Below are 13,715 nucleotides of genomic sequence, written 5' to 3' on the forward strand. Positions count from 1 at the left end.
ATGGCTTCTTGCGTCTCTGCGCCCTCGTACGAGCCTCCGGTCTACGTCACCTTTCTTCACACTATCCCTCGCTTCGATTTTCACTTTCACCTTACTGACGACCCCCAATTCGATCCGGAAAGCGTCGCTTATCTCGAGGTGGAGAACGCGCCTCTCTACCGCTCTTTCCCACGATCGATTCTCGCTTTTCTAGGGTCTCGCTGGATGGGCGATAGCGGTTGCCGCATTTTGCATTCTTCTACTTATTATTGCTTGCGTCTATCTCGTCTGCAAATGTTGCTGCAGCTCGGGATCGAATCGCGTATGGCTTCGAGAGCCGAAAGTGGGCGGAGCTCGATGCTGTCTCGCTTTGTTCGCCGTATTGGCGGCGATCGTAGCCGCAGGGGCGATTTACGGCGGCGTTCAAGCACTAAGAGACGCCAACGATGTCATCGAAGACGCGAAATCGATTAATAGAAGTCTAACTGACGTGCAGAGCGAAGTAAGAAGGTGTTAGCACGTGAGTTCAGATGTCACGTGAATTTTCCTACAGCTCGATTCGATTCACGTTGCCGGAAAAGACGTAAATGGCGATTTGGCCGCTCTACTCGGAATTCTTCCGTCGAATCAAACAACTGCGAGACGATACGTCGAAGAAGCGCTGAAGGATTTCTCTAGCGCTCTCACTCAAGTTGGCAACATCCAGGATAACGTTGATGACGTCGATATAAGCGTCTACATAGACACTGCGCAGCTATACTTTAAATATTGGTACTATCGCGTTATTGAGATTTTAAATTTAAGTTTTTCGATTTAGGATTTATGCTATGATTCCGTTTTGCTTTTTCTTGGCGCTTGTTGTGACGTTTCCCTGCCTTGTGTTGATTTGCTGCAGAAAGTCGACCGCTTGCTTGAAATGGTAAGAGACGAAGTAAAGTGCCAACATTATTAGACTAATTTTCTCAAATAGTTCGGCCTGTTTCTCCGTTTTGGGGCTGCTGGTCTGCAGTTTGAGCAGCGGCATAATTATGGGAGTAACCCTCGTACGTTTCCACTATGAAAGACATCTCTAAATCACACTGTACTCATTTTTAGGGCGGTAGTGACATATGCGTAGATCCGGAGAACTACATCGTCAATCTCACTACCAGCTCAGTTGAAAAAGGTAGAAGAAAAAGTATTGTGGAGAATAAATAGATGATGAATCTGATGCATGACAGACGTTGTTGAATACTACGTTCACTGTGCGGACACTTGCTCTTCGCCCTTCAGCGACGTGAGTCGCATACAGTTTGTTCTACGCAGTTGTCTTATACTATTTTTATTGTAGTCGTTCGGCGAAGCGTTCTTCTATTTGGACGAGTTGCTCTCGCTGATTCAGAATGTGGATAAAATTTCTGTCTTTGATAAATTTAAAAAGGTTCGTTTGACTTGTAGTTTTATAGGTAATATAGCTCGTGTTGTTAGAATTTATACGTTCAACATGCCGAACAAGGCGTTCATAAGACCATTGCGTCTCTCCTCGAACTCAATGTCACAGTTGGATGTGATCAAATCACTCCGGTATTTAATTTAGATCGCTATCTCGGCTAAAGATGGGATGAAATTTAATTAAATTTCTAGTTCTATACTGATGCTCGAACTTCGGCGTGCGAAGATGCCATGTACGTGCTTTGATAAAAATCTTCTCGTTTATCTAAATATCTTTTGTCTTGCTAGTTTTTACTTTCTCATCTTCCTACTCGCTATGATTGCTCTTGCCATACCAGTAACAATTCTGGTTATGTGCTCCGAAAACACGTGGCGTAAAACGGCCGAAGCAAACAAGTAAGAAACGTAGAGAATATTAATATTACTAACGGCTTTCTTTTGGTGAAGATATCACAGGCACGCTCCAGAAGAACGTACGCCACTTAGACAGTGGATAGATCGAAGTGCAGAAGAAGAAGAAGGAGAACGAGAACGTGCTCAGATAACAGTTGTCGGCATCGTTCAGTACAATATACACTTCTTCGTGAATTCCTACTTGAGACTTATCTTGTCTTTAGCGAATCCCTTCTCCAGAATCGCGATAATGACGGTGAGGACGACAACGATGTTAACTTGAATGATGATCCGGATCACGATCGCGACTCTGTCCATGATGATCGGGATCATCACGATCGCGATTCGGTCTATGAAACAACGGCCGTGGAATCGCCTTGCGTCGTGCCGACTACTAGCGCCGCCGAAACGCTCGCAACCGCTACCGGTAATGCGTTTCGTTGTGCACTCTGTCTCGACGTCGCGCGCCCGCCGGTGAAAATGCACAGCGCGTGCGGACGAATCGTCGGCTGCGAAGCGTGCGTGCGGAAAATGACGACTCGTCAGTGTCCTCTCTGCGGCGCTTCTCTGCCAAACAGCCCTGACCCTTTTGAGACTTTTCGCGGACTTGATGACGTTTTCGCCGCAGCCGCGTCCTACAGTAACTCTACGTGACCTACCTCGATTTAGAATCTCTAGCTCTCTTTGTTGCATGTTTTCCCTCCCTCCCCAGCGTGTTCTTAGCTGTTGGAAATTTTTATGGACTGCAGTCGTGGTGGTTTTACATAATCCCTGTTTTCAATTTATTCGTTTATATATATTAGATCGGCCGGTTGATTCTGATGGTACACAGACTCGTAAGTCGTTCGGTTTATTCAAACAGAAACTGCACTTGTCGTTCGTTCAGCGACTGCGTTTCCCGATAGTTGTTCTCCATAGGTTTGCTCTCGGCATTGTGGATGCGACGAAGACCCCACATCTAAAGCGAAAAGGAACAAAGTTGGACAATCATTTCATCTATTATACTTGACTGGTTGATATTTCGATAGGATGTTGCATGATAATCCAGCGCACGTTTTCCGAATAAGGCGGCGTCGTCAAAGACCCTTCGTAGTAGTAATAGTTCCGAATTGGCGGCAGAACGTTGTTGAGAAACACAGCAAAAGGTTTTCTCCGTGCACCTATTAGTGGTTAGAAAAATAATTGCGATACCGTACACCATTTATTGACAAACCTTTTTCGTAAAGACTACCGAATTTGAGTTCGTCGAATTCCGGATTGGCTGTTCCTAACTACGGAAAGGTCTAAGGATGCGAGTGGAGGCGGCGCTCGACGCTCACCTTCACAAACACCCCAATCACGGCTAGTCCGTCTCGTTGAGTTTTCGCTGAATTAAAATCGCCGTATTTTGCATTGTAGTGAACGAAATGTATCTGAAGAGGTCAAGACACGAGAGCTCACAATCAGGTATAAATAGAGTCCGTAGTATACACTGGAGACTTTAGAAAAAATAATACCTCGGCTGAATAAGCTTGACCGTCGACGGTGTGCTCCGAACCGTGCCAATCCTCTGAACCGAAATGCACGTGAAACGAGTGCAGTTGAAACACGTCCTTGTGATCGAGCGCGCCTCCCGTTATTGTCGCTTTTTCGCCGTCCGGCAATACGTAACGAACACAGTATCCGTCGTTTTCGACGACTCCGCCGCGCACGCGTCCCCCCGCACCATTAGCATAAGCTCCTTGGAAATTCAAGGGCATTCGCTTGGAAGTAGATCGAGGCGGCGCGCTGCCGTAGGGATGGTTGTGTAGTCCGCCCTTGTGACCGATTATGTTGATTGGGGATTGTTTTGGACTAACGGCGGTGGGATGTGAGCCAAAAAGTCTCTTTAGAGCCATCGTTTGCTCCTTCCTATGTATGCACGCGGGGCAGCACGTTCGTGTGACGTATGTACGTTTCAAATTCCCCTACGAAGTGTGCTAGACGTGTTTGGCGCACCTAATGCGTACGCGAGCGACTCCACTTCCGCTTTCAAAAGCGAATATCGATGCTGTCTCTCGCGAAATAGACAAAACATGCAAAGCGTGTGCGTCACGGCGAAATTATCGTGCAGACGTCGATGACGTCCCAATTCCAGAATGTCCTTTATCTACATTTGTATGCCCTCCCCTGTCGCGGTAACGTGAGAAGAAAAACAAGTCTTACATTACTTTGCATTTGAATTTTAGAGTGAGGCTCGTTAGAGGTCGACAACAATGACACGCAAGCTTAGCCCACCGTCGACGTAATGCACTGCACGTGTACTTGCGGTCGGCCACACGTAAATTCTACCACGACTTCAGACTCGACGTACGTCAAGCATTCGAAGACTGAGACAAAACAATTTATCATGCATTGGCCCGTGGCCAGTTGCTCACGTAGTACACGCGACGAAGCAATATATAAGGACAGTCGAAATCACCGAACGTAGCACTACTACTCTCTCTCAAACGCAATGAGTCACGGCGGTGGGCACGGCGGCGGCGGCGGCGGACACGGCGGCGGCGAACACGGCGGCGGCGGCGGCGGCGGCGGCGGCGGCGGCGGCGGCGGCGGCGGCGTCACTGGTCTACGACAATCGCCCATCGATATAACAAACCAATTCAAAGGGGGTCTCTACGACTATCCCTACAGCAGCGCTCTCGCTCCAAACAGCCAAAGATTGCCACTGTGTTTTCAAGGAGCCTACGTTAATGGTCCCGGTGGACGTGTGACCGGCGGACAAGTCGTCAACAATGGCCACACCGTGAAATACACTTTGCCGACGACGGAGAGTGCGACGGTGACGGGAGGCGCGCTCCAGGGAGCCGTTTACCGGCTCGACTCGTTTCACTTGCATTTTGGGTCGGAGGACTGGCGCGGCTCGGAGCACACCGTCGACGGGCAAGCCTATCCAGTTGAAGTACGACAGTGCATTTATTTCTGAGATAGAACGACGGAGAGTTGCTTCTTTAGATGCATTTTGTTCATTTCAACGCGAAGTATGGCACTATCAGCGCCGCCGCATCTCAACCTGACGGACTCGCCGTGATTGGAGTGTTCGTAAAGGTACGTTTATTTTAATACTGTAATTAGTTGGGTACGTCACTCACGTGGCCCTTATAACAATGATTTGTTTAGCTGGGAGAAGCGAATCCAGAATATGATCAACTGCAGTATGATACCCTTGTTCAGAACGGTTAGTCAATTATTGAAACAGACGTTTGCCTTCCTAGCTAGTTTCTTATAGGAGCTAGTCGAAATGTTTCGACCATCTTCCTCAACAATGTTCTGCCGCACGATCGTAACTACTATTTCTACCCGGGCTCTCTGACTACACCGCCGTATTCGGAAAACGTCACTTGGATGGTCATGCAGCATCCCATTGAAATATCTACGAGCCAGGTAAAACCAAACGCCTGAGCGCTCTAATTATAGTGTTTTGTATAGATGTGGGGTCTTCGTCGCCTTATGAATTTGGAGGGCACGCCGATGGAGAACAACTATCGCGCCACGCAGCCGCTGAACGGGAGAGTGGTGCAGTTTCTCTTCGACTGAGAAAATTGTGGAGGGTTGAACTCGGATTGCATGCAATGTGCTAGCGCGTAAGTGTGATTGTGTACGTGTGCGTCAGTTTGTCTCTGTGACGAAAGAAAACTGCTTGTATTTGTGCATCCAAACCTCTTGGTCTTAGAGAGTGTTCGGGTTATCAAAAAGATGACCCGGAGATTAGCAAAAATGTTTGGGCCAGTATGACTGTCTGCGAGCATCTTTCCGAAGGAGGTGAATGCTAGATTAGGCCTTTCCTAAAGAAAGAACAAACGTTGACGTCAATGCTGTTAAACCACAGCTCACCTGAGAGTTGCTTTTGTGGAAGCTATGCAGATTTTAGAATTAACGCTCTTGCGTCTATGCGAAAGCATTTAGCTTCCACAAGGACGTGAACTTTAAACCAACGCTATCTTTAGCTGAACGCTAGCATATAAGCTCTGTCTCAGTTTCGGCGCGTCACATTTCTCCATCATAGCTTGAAAACAGTACAATGGGTCACGGTAAGATTGATGCATCATGGTGCATACGAGCAAATTAACGTACGACTTGATGATCGTCTTTAATATATAGGAAACGGCGACGGTCACGGTCACGGACACGGTCACGGTCACGGTCACGGCCATGGGCATGGGCATGGGCATGGGCATGGGCATGAACACGGCGGCCACGAGCACGGTCACGGTCATGGGCATGACGGTCACGGTCACGGACACGGACACGGACACGAACACGGACACGGACACGGACACGGCCATGGACACTGCGGATAGTGCGCGGCGGCAGCCTCAGTATTGAAAACAGCGGAGACGAGACTCTGAGAATGCTGTATGCATGTGAATGTGTTTGTGCGCGTCGAAGTGTTCGTGAGCTTATTACAGTCTAATTAATATATGAGACTTGCATTAAAAATACTGTTGTCGGAGCGAACGCGTTCTCTTGGCGAATGTGCATAATTCGGTGTGTTTCGGTGTGTTTCGTGAGGGATATAAGTAGATTCAGCACGTGATCACGATTCCCCCCATCAACGCACGCTAATGGTCTTCTGCACGACCTTGATTCGCAAAGCCAGTACAGCAATCCAGCAGCGCTGTGCTGCATTCGGTTATTGCGCGCTCATTAGAGGATAGAATCTTTTGGACACGTCACTCGCGGGTGGATCGACGAAGCAACGTGCTTACTAGAGGCACCTTTCGAGGCTACAGCTCCGCCGCTGCTGCTGCTGCTGCTGCTGCTCGACTTTGCAAACAAACAGTACGTGTACGAGTTGTTCTTCCGCTGCAGACAGCCGGGATCGAGCTTTCCCGTCTTCTTTGCCAGAAACGTCGCGAGACCTCAACCACGGATTGTAGTAGTCTGGGGGCCAGACCTCTTCGCTCGGGGAGGAAGAGGTCTGGCCCCCAGACTAGGATTGTAGACGTGCCTCAACCCTAACGAGGTCTACTAACTAACGCTAAAAAATGTGGAAGGAAGGGAAGTTAGTGCCTTTTGTGACGTGGACAACAACCGCCAACTTCCTAAAAAATGTGACCTCCAATTACAATAGACGTCACTAGGACGATAAGAGCATCGTTCAAGTGGAAGCTAGCTATGTTGTTTTGCGGGCGCACGAGCGCTGTATATAAGTGGCATTCAAGTTTTGGAGTTCCACACAGCTCAAACCCCAGCAATACACAATGAGTCACGGTAAGATTGCATTGAAGCGACTACACGCAATCAGCACATCTTTCTGTTCGTTGGTTCTATATAGGAGGTAGACACGGCGGCGGAGGCGGTAGACGCCACGGCGGTGGACGCCACGGTGGCGGAGGTAAACACGGCGGCGGAGGTGGATACGGCGGCGGAGGCTGCAGCGGCGGCGGCGGCGGTGCTAGTGACGGTGCCAGCGGCGGTGCCAGCGGCGTCGGCAGTGCCAGCGGCGTCGGCGGTGCCGGCGTCTTTGGTCAACGACAATCGCCCATCGATATAACAAACCAATTCAAAGGGGGTCTCTACGACTACCCCTACAGCAGCGCTCTCGCTCCAGACAGCCAAATATTGCCACTGAGTTTTGAAGGAGCCTACGCTAATGGTCCTGGCGGGCGTGTAACCGGCGGGCAGGTCGTCAACGATGGGCACTCCGTTAAATACTCTTTGCCGGCGACGGAGATTGCGACGGTGACGGGGGGCGCGCTTCAGGGAGCTGTCTATCAGCTCGACTCGTTTCACTTGCATTTTGGGTCGGAGGACTGGCGCGGCTCGGAGCACACCGTCGACGGAGAAGCCTATCCAGCTGAAGTACGATAGCGCGTTTATGTGGGGTGGAACAGTGGCAAGGTTCTTCTTTAGATGCATTTCGTTCATTTCAATGCAAAGTATGGCAGCATCGGCGCCGCCGCATCTCAGCCTGACGGACTCGCCGTGATTGCAGTGTTTGTGAAAGTACGCACATCATATTAGTAGCATACCGGCTTAGCGACACTGTACTGCATTTGTTTTAGCTCGGCGAAGCAAATCCAGAATACGATGAACTGAAGTATGACACCCTCGTTCAAAACGGTTTGGCAATCATTGATACGGTTTCTTACCTTAGAACGTTCTTTGTAAATAGGAGCCAGTCGAAATATTTCGACCATTTTCCTCAACAATCTTCTGCCGCCCATTCGCAACTACTACTTCTACCTGGGTTCTTTGACTACACCAAAGCATACGGAAAACGTCACGTGGATGGTCATGGAGCACCCCATTGAAATTTCAACGAGCCAGGTAAAACCAAACAACTGACCTGTAAGTACTTTATAGTGTTTTGCGTAGATGTGGGGTCTTCGTCGCATTATGGATGTGGATGGGAAGCCGATGGAAAACAATTATCGCGCCACGCAACCGCTGAATGGGAGAGTAGTGCAGTTTCTGTTCGACTGAGAAATCAGCAGAGCTCGAGACTGCGAAATTGCAGATTGTCTTTTTATTGTAAGTGTTTGTGTGAGTGAGGCATTGAAAAAAAAACTTCCCAGGGTCGCGCTTCTGCGCGCGCTAAGTAGACTTGTGCGTTCATCCCAGGGCGTTCATCTGCGTTCACCCTGTCCTGGCGTCCTTGTGGACGAGATGTCGTCGTCCTGCGTGTCTCCGTATTCTCCGTCGCCGCTCGTCGAGTCGCTGCACGACTTAGGTACTACGCGTCGACTTGCACTTTCACGAGGCGAGCTCCACATTTCAGCCGGACAGTCGATCATACTGCGAGGTTCCATGTGACGCGATCGTAAACTCCTGAGAGCATCGCATCCTTAGGGTTTCGTCGTTTGGGCGGCGGCGTCACTGGTCTACGATATAACAAACCAATTCAAAGGGGGTCTTCCTACGCGACAACCCCTACAGCAGCGCTCTCACTCCAAACAGCCAAAGATTGCCACTGTGTTTTCAAGGAGCCTATGCTACGCTAATGGTCCCGGTGGACGTGTGACCGGCGGACAAGTCGTCAACAATGGCCACACCGTGAAATACACTTTGCCGACGACGGAGAGTGCGACGGTGACGGGAGGCGCGCTCCAGGGAGCCGTTTACCGGCTCGACTCGTTTCACTTGCATTTTGGGTCGGAGGACTGGCGCGGCTCGGAGCACACCGTCGACGGGCAAGCCTATCCAGTTGAAGTACGACAGTGCATTTATTTCTGAGATAGAACGACGGAGAGTTTCTTTTTTAGATGCATTTCGTTCATTTCAATGCAAAGTATGGCACTATCAGCGCCGCCGCATCTCAACCTGACGGACTCGCCGTGATTGGAGTGTTCGTAAAGGTACGTTTATTATAATAATTAGTTAGGCACGTCACTCACGTGGCCCTTATAACGATGATTTGTTTAGCTGGGAGAAGCGAATCCAGAATATGATCAACTGCAGTATGATACTCTTGTTCAGAACGGTTGGTCAATTATTAAAACAGACGTTTGCCTTCCTAGCTAGTTTCTTACAGGAGCTAGTCGAAATGTTTCGACCATCTTCCTCAACAATGTTCTTCCGCACGATCGCAACTACTATTTCTACCCGGGCTCTCTGACTACACCGCCGTATTCGGTCATGCAGCACCCCATTGAAATATCAACGAGCCAGGTAAAGCCAGACACCTGAGCGCTCTAAGTAAATTAATTATAGTGTTTTGTATAGATGTGGGGTCTTCGTCGCCTTATGAATTTGGAGGGCACGCCGATGGAGAACAACTATCGCGCCACGCAGCCGCTGAACGGGAGAGTGGTGCAGTTTCTCTTCGACTGAGAAAATTGTGGAGGGTTGAACTCGGATTGCATGCAATGTGCTAGCGCGTAAGTGTGATTGTGTACGTGTGCGTCAGTGTGTCTTTGTGACAAAAGACAGCTGCTTGTATTTGTGCATCCAAACCTCTTAGAGAGTGTTCGGGTTATCAAAAAGATGACCCGGAGATTAGCAAAAATGTTTGGGCCAGTATGACTGTCTGCGAGCACCAGTTATCTTTCCGAAGGGTTTTTCTGTACATAGTCTCAGTACTTTGAATGCTAGATTAGGCCTTTCCTATTAGCTAAAGAATAGAACAAGAACAAACGTTGACGTCAATGCTGTTAAACCACAGCTCATGTGAGAGTTGCTTTTGTGGAAGCTATGCAGATTTTACAACGCTCTTGCGTCTATGCAAAAGCATTTAGCTTCCATAAGGAAGGAAGTGAACTCTATAAAACAACACTAACTTCATGAACGCTGGTATATAAGATCCGTCTCAGTTTCGGTGCGTCACATTGCTCTATCCTAACTTGAAAACAGTACAATGGGTGACGGTAAGATTGATACATCATACGAGCAACGTACGACTTGACGATCGGCCTTTATATATAGGAAACGGCGACGGTCACGGTCACGGTCACGGTCACGGTCACGGCGACGGTCACGGTGGTCACGGTCACGGTCACGGTCACGGCGACGGTCACGATCACGGACACGGTCACGGTCACGGTCACGGTCACGGCGACGGTCACGATCACGGGCACGGGCACGGGCACGGACACGGCCATGGACACTGCGGGTAGTGCGGCGGCAACCTTGTCGGTATTGAAAACAGCGGAGACGAGACTCTGAGAATGCTGTATGCATGTGAATGTGTTTGTACGTGTCGAAGTGTTCGTGAGCCATATGAATGAGACTTGCATTGAAAAAAAAGCTTTGACTTGCGTTTGACGTCACAAAGCCCACGTACCCGTATTTCCGCAGGGCAAACGCGGATAAGTAACCACCATTTTTAAGTGCGTACAGAACTTCGCCATGAATGAATAAAACCTTTTTTTGGTACCGCGATTTCATATCGTCGGGGAGAGACTACTAGCCACTAAAATTTGCCCTGCGGAAATACGAGTAAATACGTCATTTTGTGACGTAAACGCAAGTGCTCTATGTGTTGATGGTGTAGTTTCAGCACGTGATCACGATCCATCAACGCACGCTAAGTCTTCTCTGTTCTGAGAGCTTGATTCGCAAAGCCAGTGCCACAGTCCAGCAGCGCAGTTATACAGCCGCTGAATGGAAGAGTGGTGCAGTTTCTCTTCGACTGAGAAAATGGTGGAGCGTTGAACTCGGATTGCATGTGCTATCGCGCGCGTGTGTGATTGTGCGTGTGCGTCAGTGTGTCTGTGTGATGAAAGACAACTAGCTGCTTGTATTTGTTCTCAATCGTCCAAAGCTCTTAGAGTGTTTGGATTATCAAAAAGATGACCCGGAGAGTAGCAAAATGTTTGCCCAGTACAGGCACGGCGGAAGGTATTTTTTGGAGGTCGGGCTAAGTAGGGAAAATTTTGCGCGCGCGAAATTTTTAGGACCACGCCCACTCGAAAAGGTTACTTCCGAAGTGTAGAAAAACTTATTGCCTAAAAGGAAGCTCGAACCGTCCCGTAATTGTGCAAAGAAACAAATTTGCAACAATTTTGCGAGAGAGGCTCTTTTTAGAACTCTCAGGCACATGCATTTACAATTAAATCCGGGTTTAGATGCAGAGCTCGAGGTACCCATTAGGTAGTGACCGTAGTAGGACCGTTTCTTCTATATCAGTAGGGCGTCATGCGCGGATGAATCAGAAAATTGATTAGTTTCGGAATTTTTTTAGGTCGGGCCACGGCCCGACCTGCCCATATGCGTGCGCCGGGCCTGCAGTATGACTATATCTTTCCGACCGGAAGGGGTTTTCTGTACATATATCCAAATGCTAGACCTTTACTAATGGAACAAGAACAAACGTTTAACGTTTACGTCAGTTCAACCACAACTCACGTGAGAATAGCCTTTGTGGAAGCTATGCAGATTTTTAGAAAGCGCTCTCTTTGACGTCATGGCCAGCTAAGGCCCTGCGTCATGGCATCAACGCACGCTAATGTGTAACCAACGCCTCTCCAACGCCCCTCGTAGCCTTCTGTCTGCTCTGCACAGCTCTGCACGACCTGGGAGAGCTTGATTCGCAAAGCCAGTACGACAATCCAGCAGCGCAGTGGTAAATTCGGTTGTTGCGCGCTCATGAGACGTCTCATTAGAAGGACTCAGGCTCTCAACTAAAACAATAAAATTAGTGCCTTTTGTGACGTGAACGACAATCGCTAGCCCACTTCCTCCAAAGAAAGGGACCACCAATTACAATACACGTCACTAGGACGATGAGGTCGTCATTCAAGCGGAAGCAAGAAAACAATGCTTTTACACATTGCGGCCCATATATAAGTGGCATTCAAGTTTTGGAGTTTCACACAGCTCAAACTCCAGCAATACACAATGAGTCACGGTAAGATTTGCATTGAAGCGGCTATACACGCAATCAGCACATCATTCTGTTCGTTGGCTTTATAGGAGGTAAACACGGCGGCAACGGCGGTGGAGGTCACGGCGGCGGCGGCGGTGGACACGGCGGTGCCAGTGGCGGTGCTAAAAGTAGCGGTGCCAGCGGCGTCACGGTCACTGGTCTACGACAATCGCCCATCGATATAACAAACCAATTCAAAGGCGGTCTCTACGACTATCCCTACAGCAGCGCTCGCGCTTCAGGCAGCCAAAGCTTGCCACTGAGTTTTCAAGGAGCCTACGCTAATGGTCCCGGTGGACGCCTGACCGGCGGGGAAGTCTTCAACAATGGTCACACCGTGGAGTACACTTTGCTGACGACGGAGAGTGCGACGGTGACGGGAGGCGCGCTCCCCCAGGGACAAGTTTACCGGCTCAACTCGTTTCACTTGCATTTTGGGTCGCAGGACTGGTACGGCTCGGAGCACACCGTCGACGGGCAAGCCTATCCCGTTGAAGTATGACATTTATTTATGAGATAGAACGACGGATAGTTGCTTTTTAGATGCATTTCGTTCATTTCAACCAGAAGTATGACACTTTCAGCTACGCCGCAACTAAACCGGATGGACTCGCCGTGATTGCAGTGTTCGTGAAAGTACGTTTAATATAATATCTAATAATAATAATAATAATAATAATAATAATAATAATAATAATAATAATAATGATGATGATGATGATAATAATTAGTTGGGTACGTGCTCCTCACTCAGGTGACCTTTATGATGCTAATTTGTTTAGCTGGGAGAAGCGAATCCAGAATATGATCAACTCCAGTATGATACCCTTGTTAAGAACGGTTAGTAAACAGAAGTCTGCCTTCGCGGCTAGTAAAGACGTTTCTAATAGGAGCTACTCGAAATATTTCGACCATCTTCCTCAACAATCTTCTGCCACGCGTTCGCAACTACTATTTCTACTCGGGCTCTTTGACTACACCGCCGTATTCGGAAAACGTCACTTGGATGGTCATGCAGCATCCCATTGAAATATCAACGAGCCAGGTAAAACCGAACACCTGAGCTCTAAGCAAATTATAGTGTTTTGTATAGATGTGGGGTCTTCGTCGACTTGTGAGATCGAATGGCACGCCGATGGAGAACAACTATCGCCCCACGCAGCCGCTGAATGGGAGAGTGGTGCAGTTTTTCTTGGACTGAGAAAATGGTGGAGCGTTGAACTCGGATTGCATGCAATGTGCTAGTAGCGCGTATATTTTAGTGTGATTGTCTACGTGTGCGTCAGTCAGTGTGTCCGTGTGACGAAAGACAGCTGTTTATATTTGTTCTCAATCATCCGAGTTATTATGAAAGGTTTTCTGCATAGTCCGAGTGTACAGCAAAATTCGCGCTTTCCGCGCGCGCTACCAGTGCGTCATTCCCTGCGTGATTTTTTCTGTTCCTTTCTTTCGGTCACAGTAGATCTAGTTCAGTACAGGTGAAGTCATGTTTTTGCGCGCTCGCTCAGTCAACCAGCACGTCATTCATGTACATTACCCAGTCTTAACTCTCGTCCGAGTCGTCGAAATTCTGTCAGCTACAGTA

The 13,715-nt window shown here is 48.7% G+C and overlaps 6 protein-coding genes across 6 annotated transcripts; 5 read left to right on the forward strand and 1 right to left on the reverse strand.

Annotated features, from left to right (window-relative positions):
• LOC136200084 (protein tweety homolog 1-like) lies at positions 1 to 2,457 on the forward strand. Its single transcript, XM_065990408.1, has 13 exons — positions 1 to 138; positions 194 to 481; positions 533 to 750; positions 797 to 898; positions 950 to 1,022; positions 1,075 to 1,144; positions 1,200 to 1,255; positions 1,310 to 1,399; positions 1,447 to 1,542; positions 1,603 to 1,643; positions 1,699 to 1,806; positions 1,858 to 1,974; positions 2,028 to 2,457. Exons 1-13 carry the CDS (start codon positions 1 to 3, stop codon positions 2,455 to 2,457), a joined length of 1,827 nt encoding a protein of 608 aa, XP_065846480.1.
• A 116-nt stretch (positions 2,458 to 2,573) lies between these two features.
• On the reverse strand, positions 2,574 to 3,716 carry LOC136200078 (carbonic anhydrase 2-like). Its single transcript, XM_065990403.1, has 5 exons — positions 3,300 to 3,716; positions 3,123 to 3,215; positions 3,017 to 3,074; positions 2,809 to 2,963; positions 2,574 to 2,761 (listed from the first exon to the last, which is right to left on the reverse strand). The coding sequence occupies exons 1-5, from the start codon at positions 3,678 to 3,680 to the stop codon at positions 2,654 to 2,656; spliced, it is 795 nt and encodes a 264-aa protein (XP_065846475.1). The 5' UTR covers positions 3,681 to 3,716; the 3' UTR covers positions 2,574 to 2,653.
• A 464-nt stretch (positions 3,717 to 4,180) lies between these two features.
• LOC136200077 (carbonic anhydrase 2-like) lies at positions 4,181 to 5,480 on the forward strand. The gene is made up of 5 exons (XM_065990402.1): positions 4,181 to 4,723; positions 4,777 to 4,869; positions 4,942 to 4,999; positions 5,051 to 5,205; positions 5,251 to 5,480. Exons 1-5 carry the CDS (start codon positions 4,277 to 4,279, stop codon positions 5,356 to 5,358), a joined length of 861 nt encoding a protein of 286 aa, XP_065846474.1. The 5' UTR covers positions 4,181 to 4,276; the 3' UTR covers positions 5,359 to 5,480.
• Positions 5,481 to 6,756: 1,276 nt separating this feature from the next.
• Positions 6,757 to 8,337, forward strand: LOC136183768 (carbonic anhydrase 2-like). Its single transcript, XM_065970518.1, has 6 exons — positions 6,757 to 7,035; positions 7,100 to 7,626; positions 7,678 to 7,770; positions 7,830 to 7,887; positions 7,940 to 8,094; positions 8,143 to 8,337. The coding sequence occupies exons 1-6, from the start codon at positions 7,026 to 7,028 to the stop codon at positions 8,248 to 8,250; spliced, it is 951 nt and encodes a 316-aa protein (XP_065826590.1). The 5' UTR covers positions 6,757 to 7,025; the 3' UTR covers positions 8,251 to 8,337.
• A 96-nt stretch (positions 8,338 to 8,433) lies between these two features.
• LOC136200086 (carbonic anhydrase 2-like) lies at positions 8,434 to 9,772 on the forward strand. The gene is made up of 7 exons (XM_065990410.1): positions 8,434 to 8,448; positions 8,498 to 8,569; positions 8,617 to 8,976; positions 9,030 to 9,122; positions 9,190 to 9,247; positions 9,299 to 9,435; positions 9,490 to 9,772. Exons 1-7 carry the CDS (start codon positions 8,434 to 8,436, stop codon positions 9,595 to 9,597), a joined length of 843 nt encoding a protein of 280 aa, XP_065846482.1. The 3' UTR covers positions 9,598 to 9,772.
• A 2,086-nt stretch (positions 9,773 to 11,858) lies between these two features.
• Positions 11,859 to 13,499, forward strand: LOC136183770 (carbonic anhydrase-like). The gene is made up of 6 exons (XM_065970521.1): positions 11,859 to 12,112; positions 12,178 to 12,626; positions 12,674 to 12,766; positions 12,913 to 12,970; positions 13,021 to 13,175; positions 13,224 to 13,499. The coding sequence occupies exons 1-6, from the start codon at positions 12,103 to 12,105 to the stop codon at positions 13,329 to 13,331; spliced, it is 873 nt and encodes a 290-aa protein (XP_065826593.1). The 5' UTR covers positions 11,859 to 12,102; the 3' UTR covers positions 13,332 to 13,499.
• The last annotated feature ends 216 nt before the right edge of the window (positions 13,500 to 13,715 follow it).

This window comes from Oscarella lobularis, chromosome 2 (assembly GCF_947507565.1).
Source record: "Oscarella lobularis chromosome 2, ooOscLobu1.1, whole genome shotgun sequence".
NCBI classification, from domain to species: Eukaryota; Metazoa; Porifera; class Homoscleromorpha; order Homosclerophorida; family Oscarellidae; genus Oscarella; species Oscarella lobularis.

What these genes read in the sequence shown, in the direction of transcription:
- LOC136183770 (XM_065970521.1), top strand. An exon ending in GGCAAGCCTATCCCGTTGAA is followed by an intron (nt 12,627 to 12,673) that starts GTATGACATTTA and finishes GTTGCTTTTTAG; the next exon opens with ATGCATTTCGTTCATTTCAA. An exon ending in TTGAAATATCAACGAGCCAG is followed by an intron (nt 13,176 to 13,223) that starts GTAAAACCGAAC and finishes TGTTTTGTATAG; the next exon opens with ATGTGGGGTCTTCGTCGACT.
- LOC136200086 (XM_065990410.1), top strand. An exon ending in ACAGTCGATCATACTGCGAG is followed by an intron (nt 8,570 to 8,616) that starts GTTCCATGTGAC and finishes TCGCATCCTTAG; the next exon opens with GGTTTCGTCGTTTGGGCGGC. An exon ending in TGATTGGAGTGTTCGTAAAG is followed by an intron (nt 9,123 to 9,189) that starts GTACGTTTATTA and finishes TGATTTGTTTAG; the next exon opens with CTGGGAGAAGCGAATCCAGA.
- LOC136200077 (XM_065990402.1), top strand. Translation starts at nt 4,277, where the DNA reads ATGAGTCACGGCGGTGGGCACGGCGGCGGCGGCGGCGGACACGGCGGC. An exon ending in TGATTGGAGTGTTCGTAAAG is followed by an intron (nt 4,870 to 4,941) that starts GTACGTTTATTT and finishes TGATTTGTTTAG; the next exon opens with CTGGGAGAAGCGAATCCAGA. An exon ending in TGATACCCTTGTTCAGAACG is followed by an intron (nt 5,000 to 5,050) that starts GTTAGTCAATTA and finishes AGTTTCTTATAG; the next exon opens with GAGCTAGTCGAAATGTTTCG.
- LOC136183768 (XM_065970518.1), top strand. An exon ending in TGATTGCAGTGTTTGTGAAA is followed by an intron (nt 7,771 to 7,829) that starts GTACGCACATCA and finishes CATTTGTTTTAG; the next exon opens with CTCGGCGAAGCAAATCCAGA. An exon ending in TGACACCCTCGTTCAAAACG is followed by an intron (nt 7,888 to 7,939) that starts GTTTGGCAATCA and finishes CTTTGTAAATAG; the next exon opens with GAGCCAGTCGAAATATTTCG.
- LOC136200078 (XM_065990403.1), bottom strand. Translation starts at nt 3,680, where the DNA reads ATGGCTCTAAAGAGACTTTTTGGCTCACATCCCACCGCCGTTAGTCCA. An exon ending in TGATTGGGGTGTTTGTGAAG is followed by an intron (nt 3,075 to 3,122) that starts GTGAGCGTCGAG and finishes ACCTTTCCGTAG; the next exon opens with TTAGGAACAGCCAATCCGGA. An exon ending in CGGTAGTCTTTACGAAAAAG is followed by an intron (nt 2,964 to 3,016) that starts GTTTGTCAATAA and finishes AACCACTAATAG; the next exon opens with GTGCACGGAGAAAACCTTTT.
- LOC136200084 (XM_065990408.1), top strand. Translation starts at nt 1, where the DNA reads ATGGCTTCTTGCGTCTCTGCGCCCTCGTACGAGCCTCCGGTCTACGTC. An exon ending in TCGACCGCTTGCTTGAAATG is followed by an intron (nt 899 to 949) that starts GTAAGAGACGAA and finishes TTTCTCAAATAG; the next exon opens with TTCGGCCTGTTTCTCCGTTT. An exon ending in AAAACGGCCGAAGCAAACAA is followed by an intron (nt 1,807 to 1,857) that starts GTAAGAAACGTA and finishes CTTTTGGTGAAG; the next exon opens with ATATCACAGGCACGCTCCAG.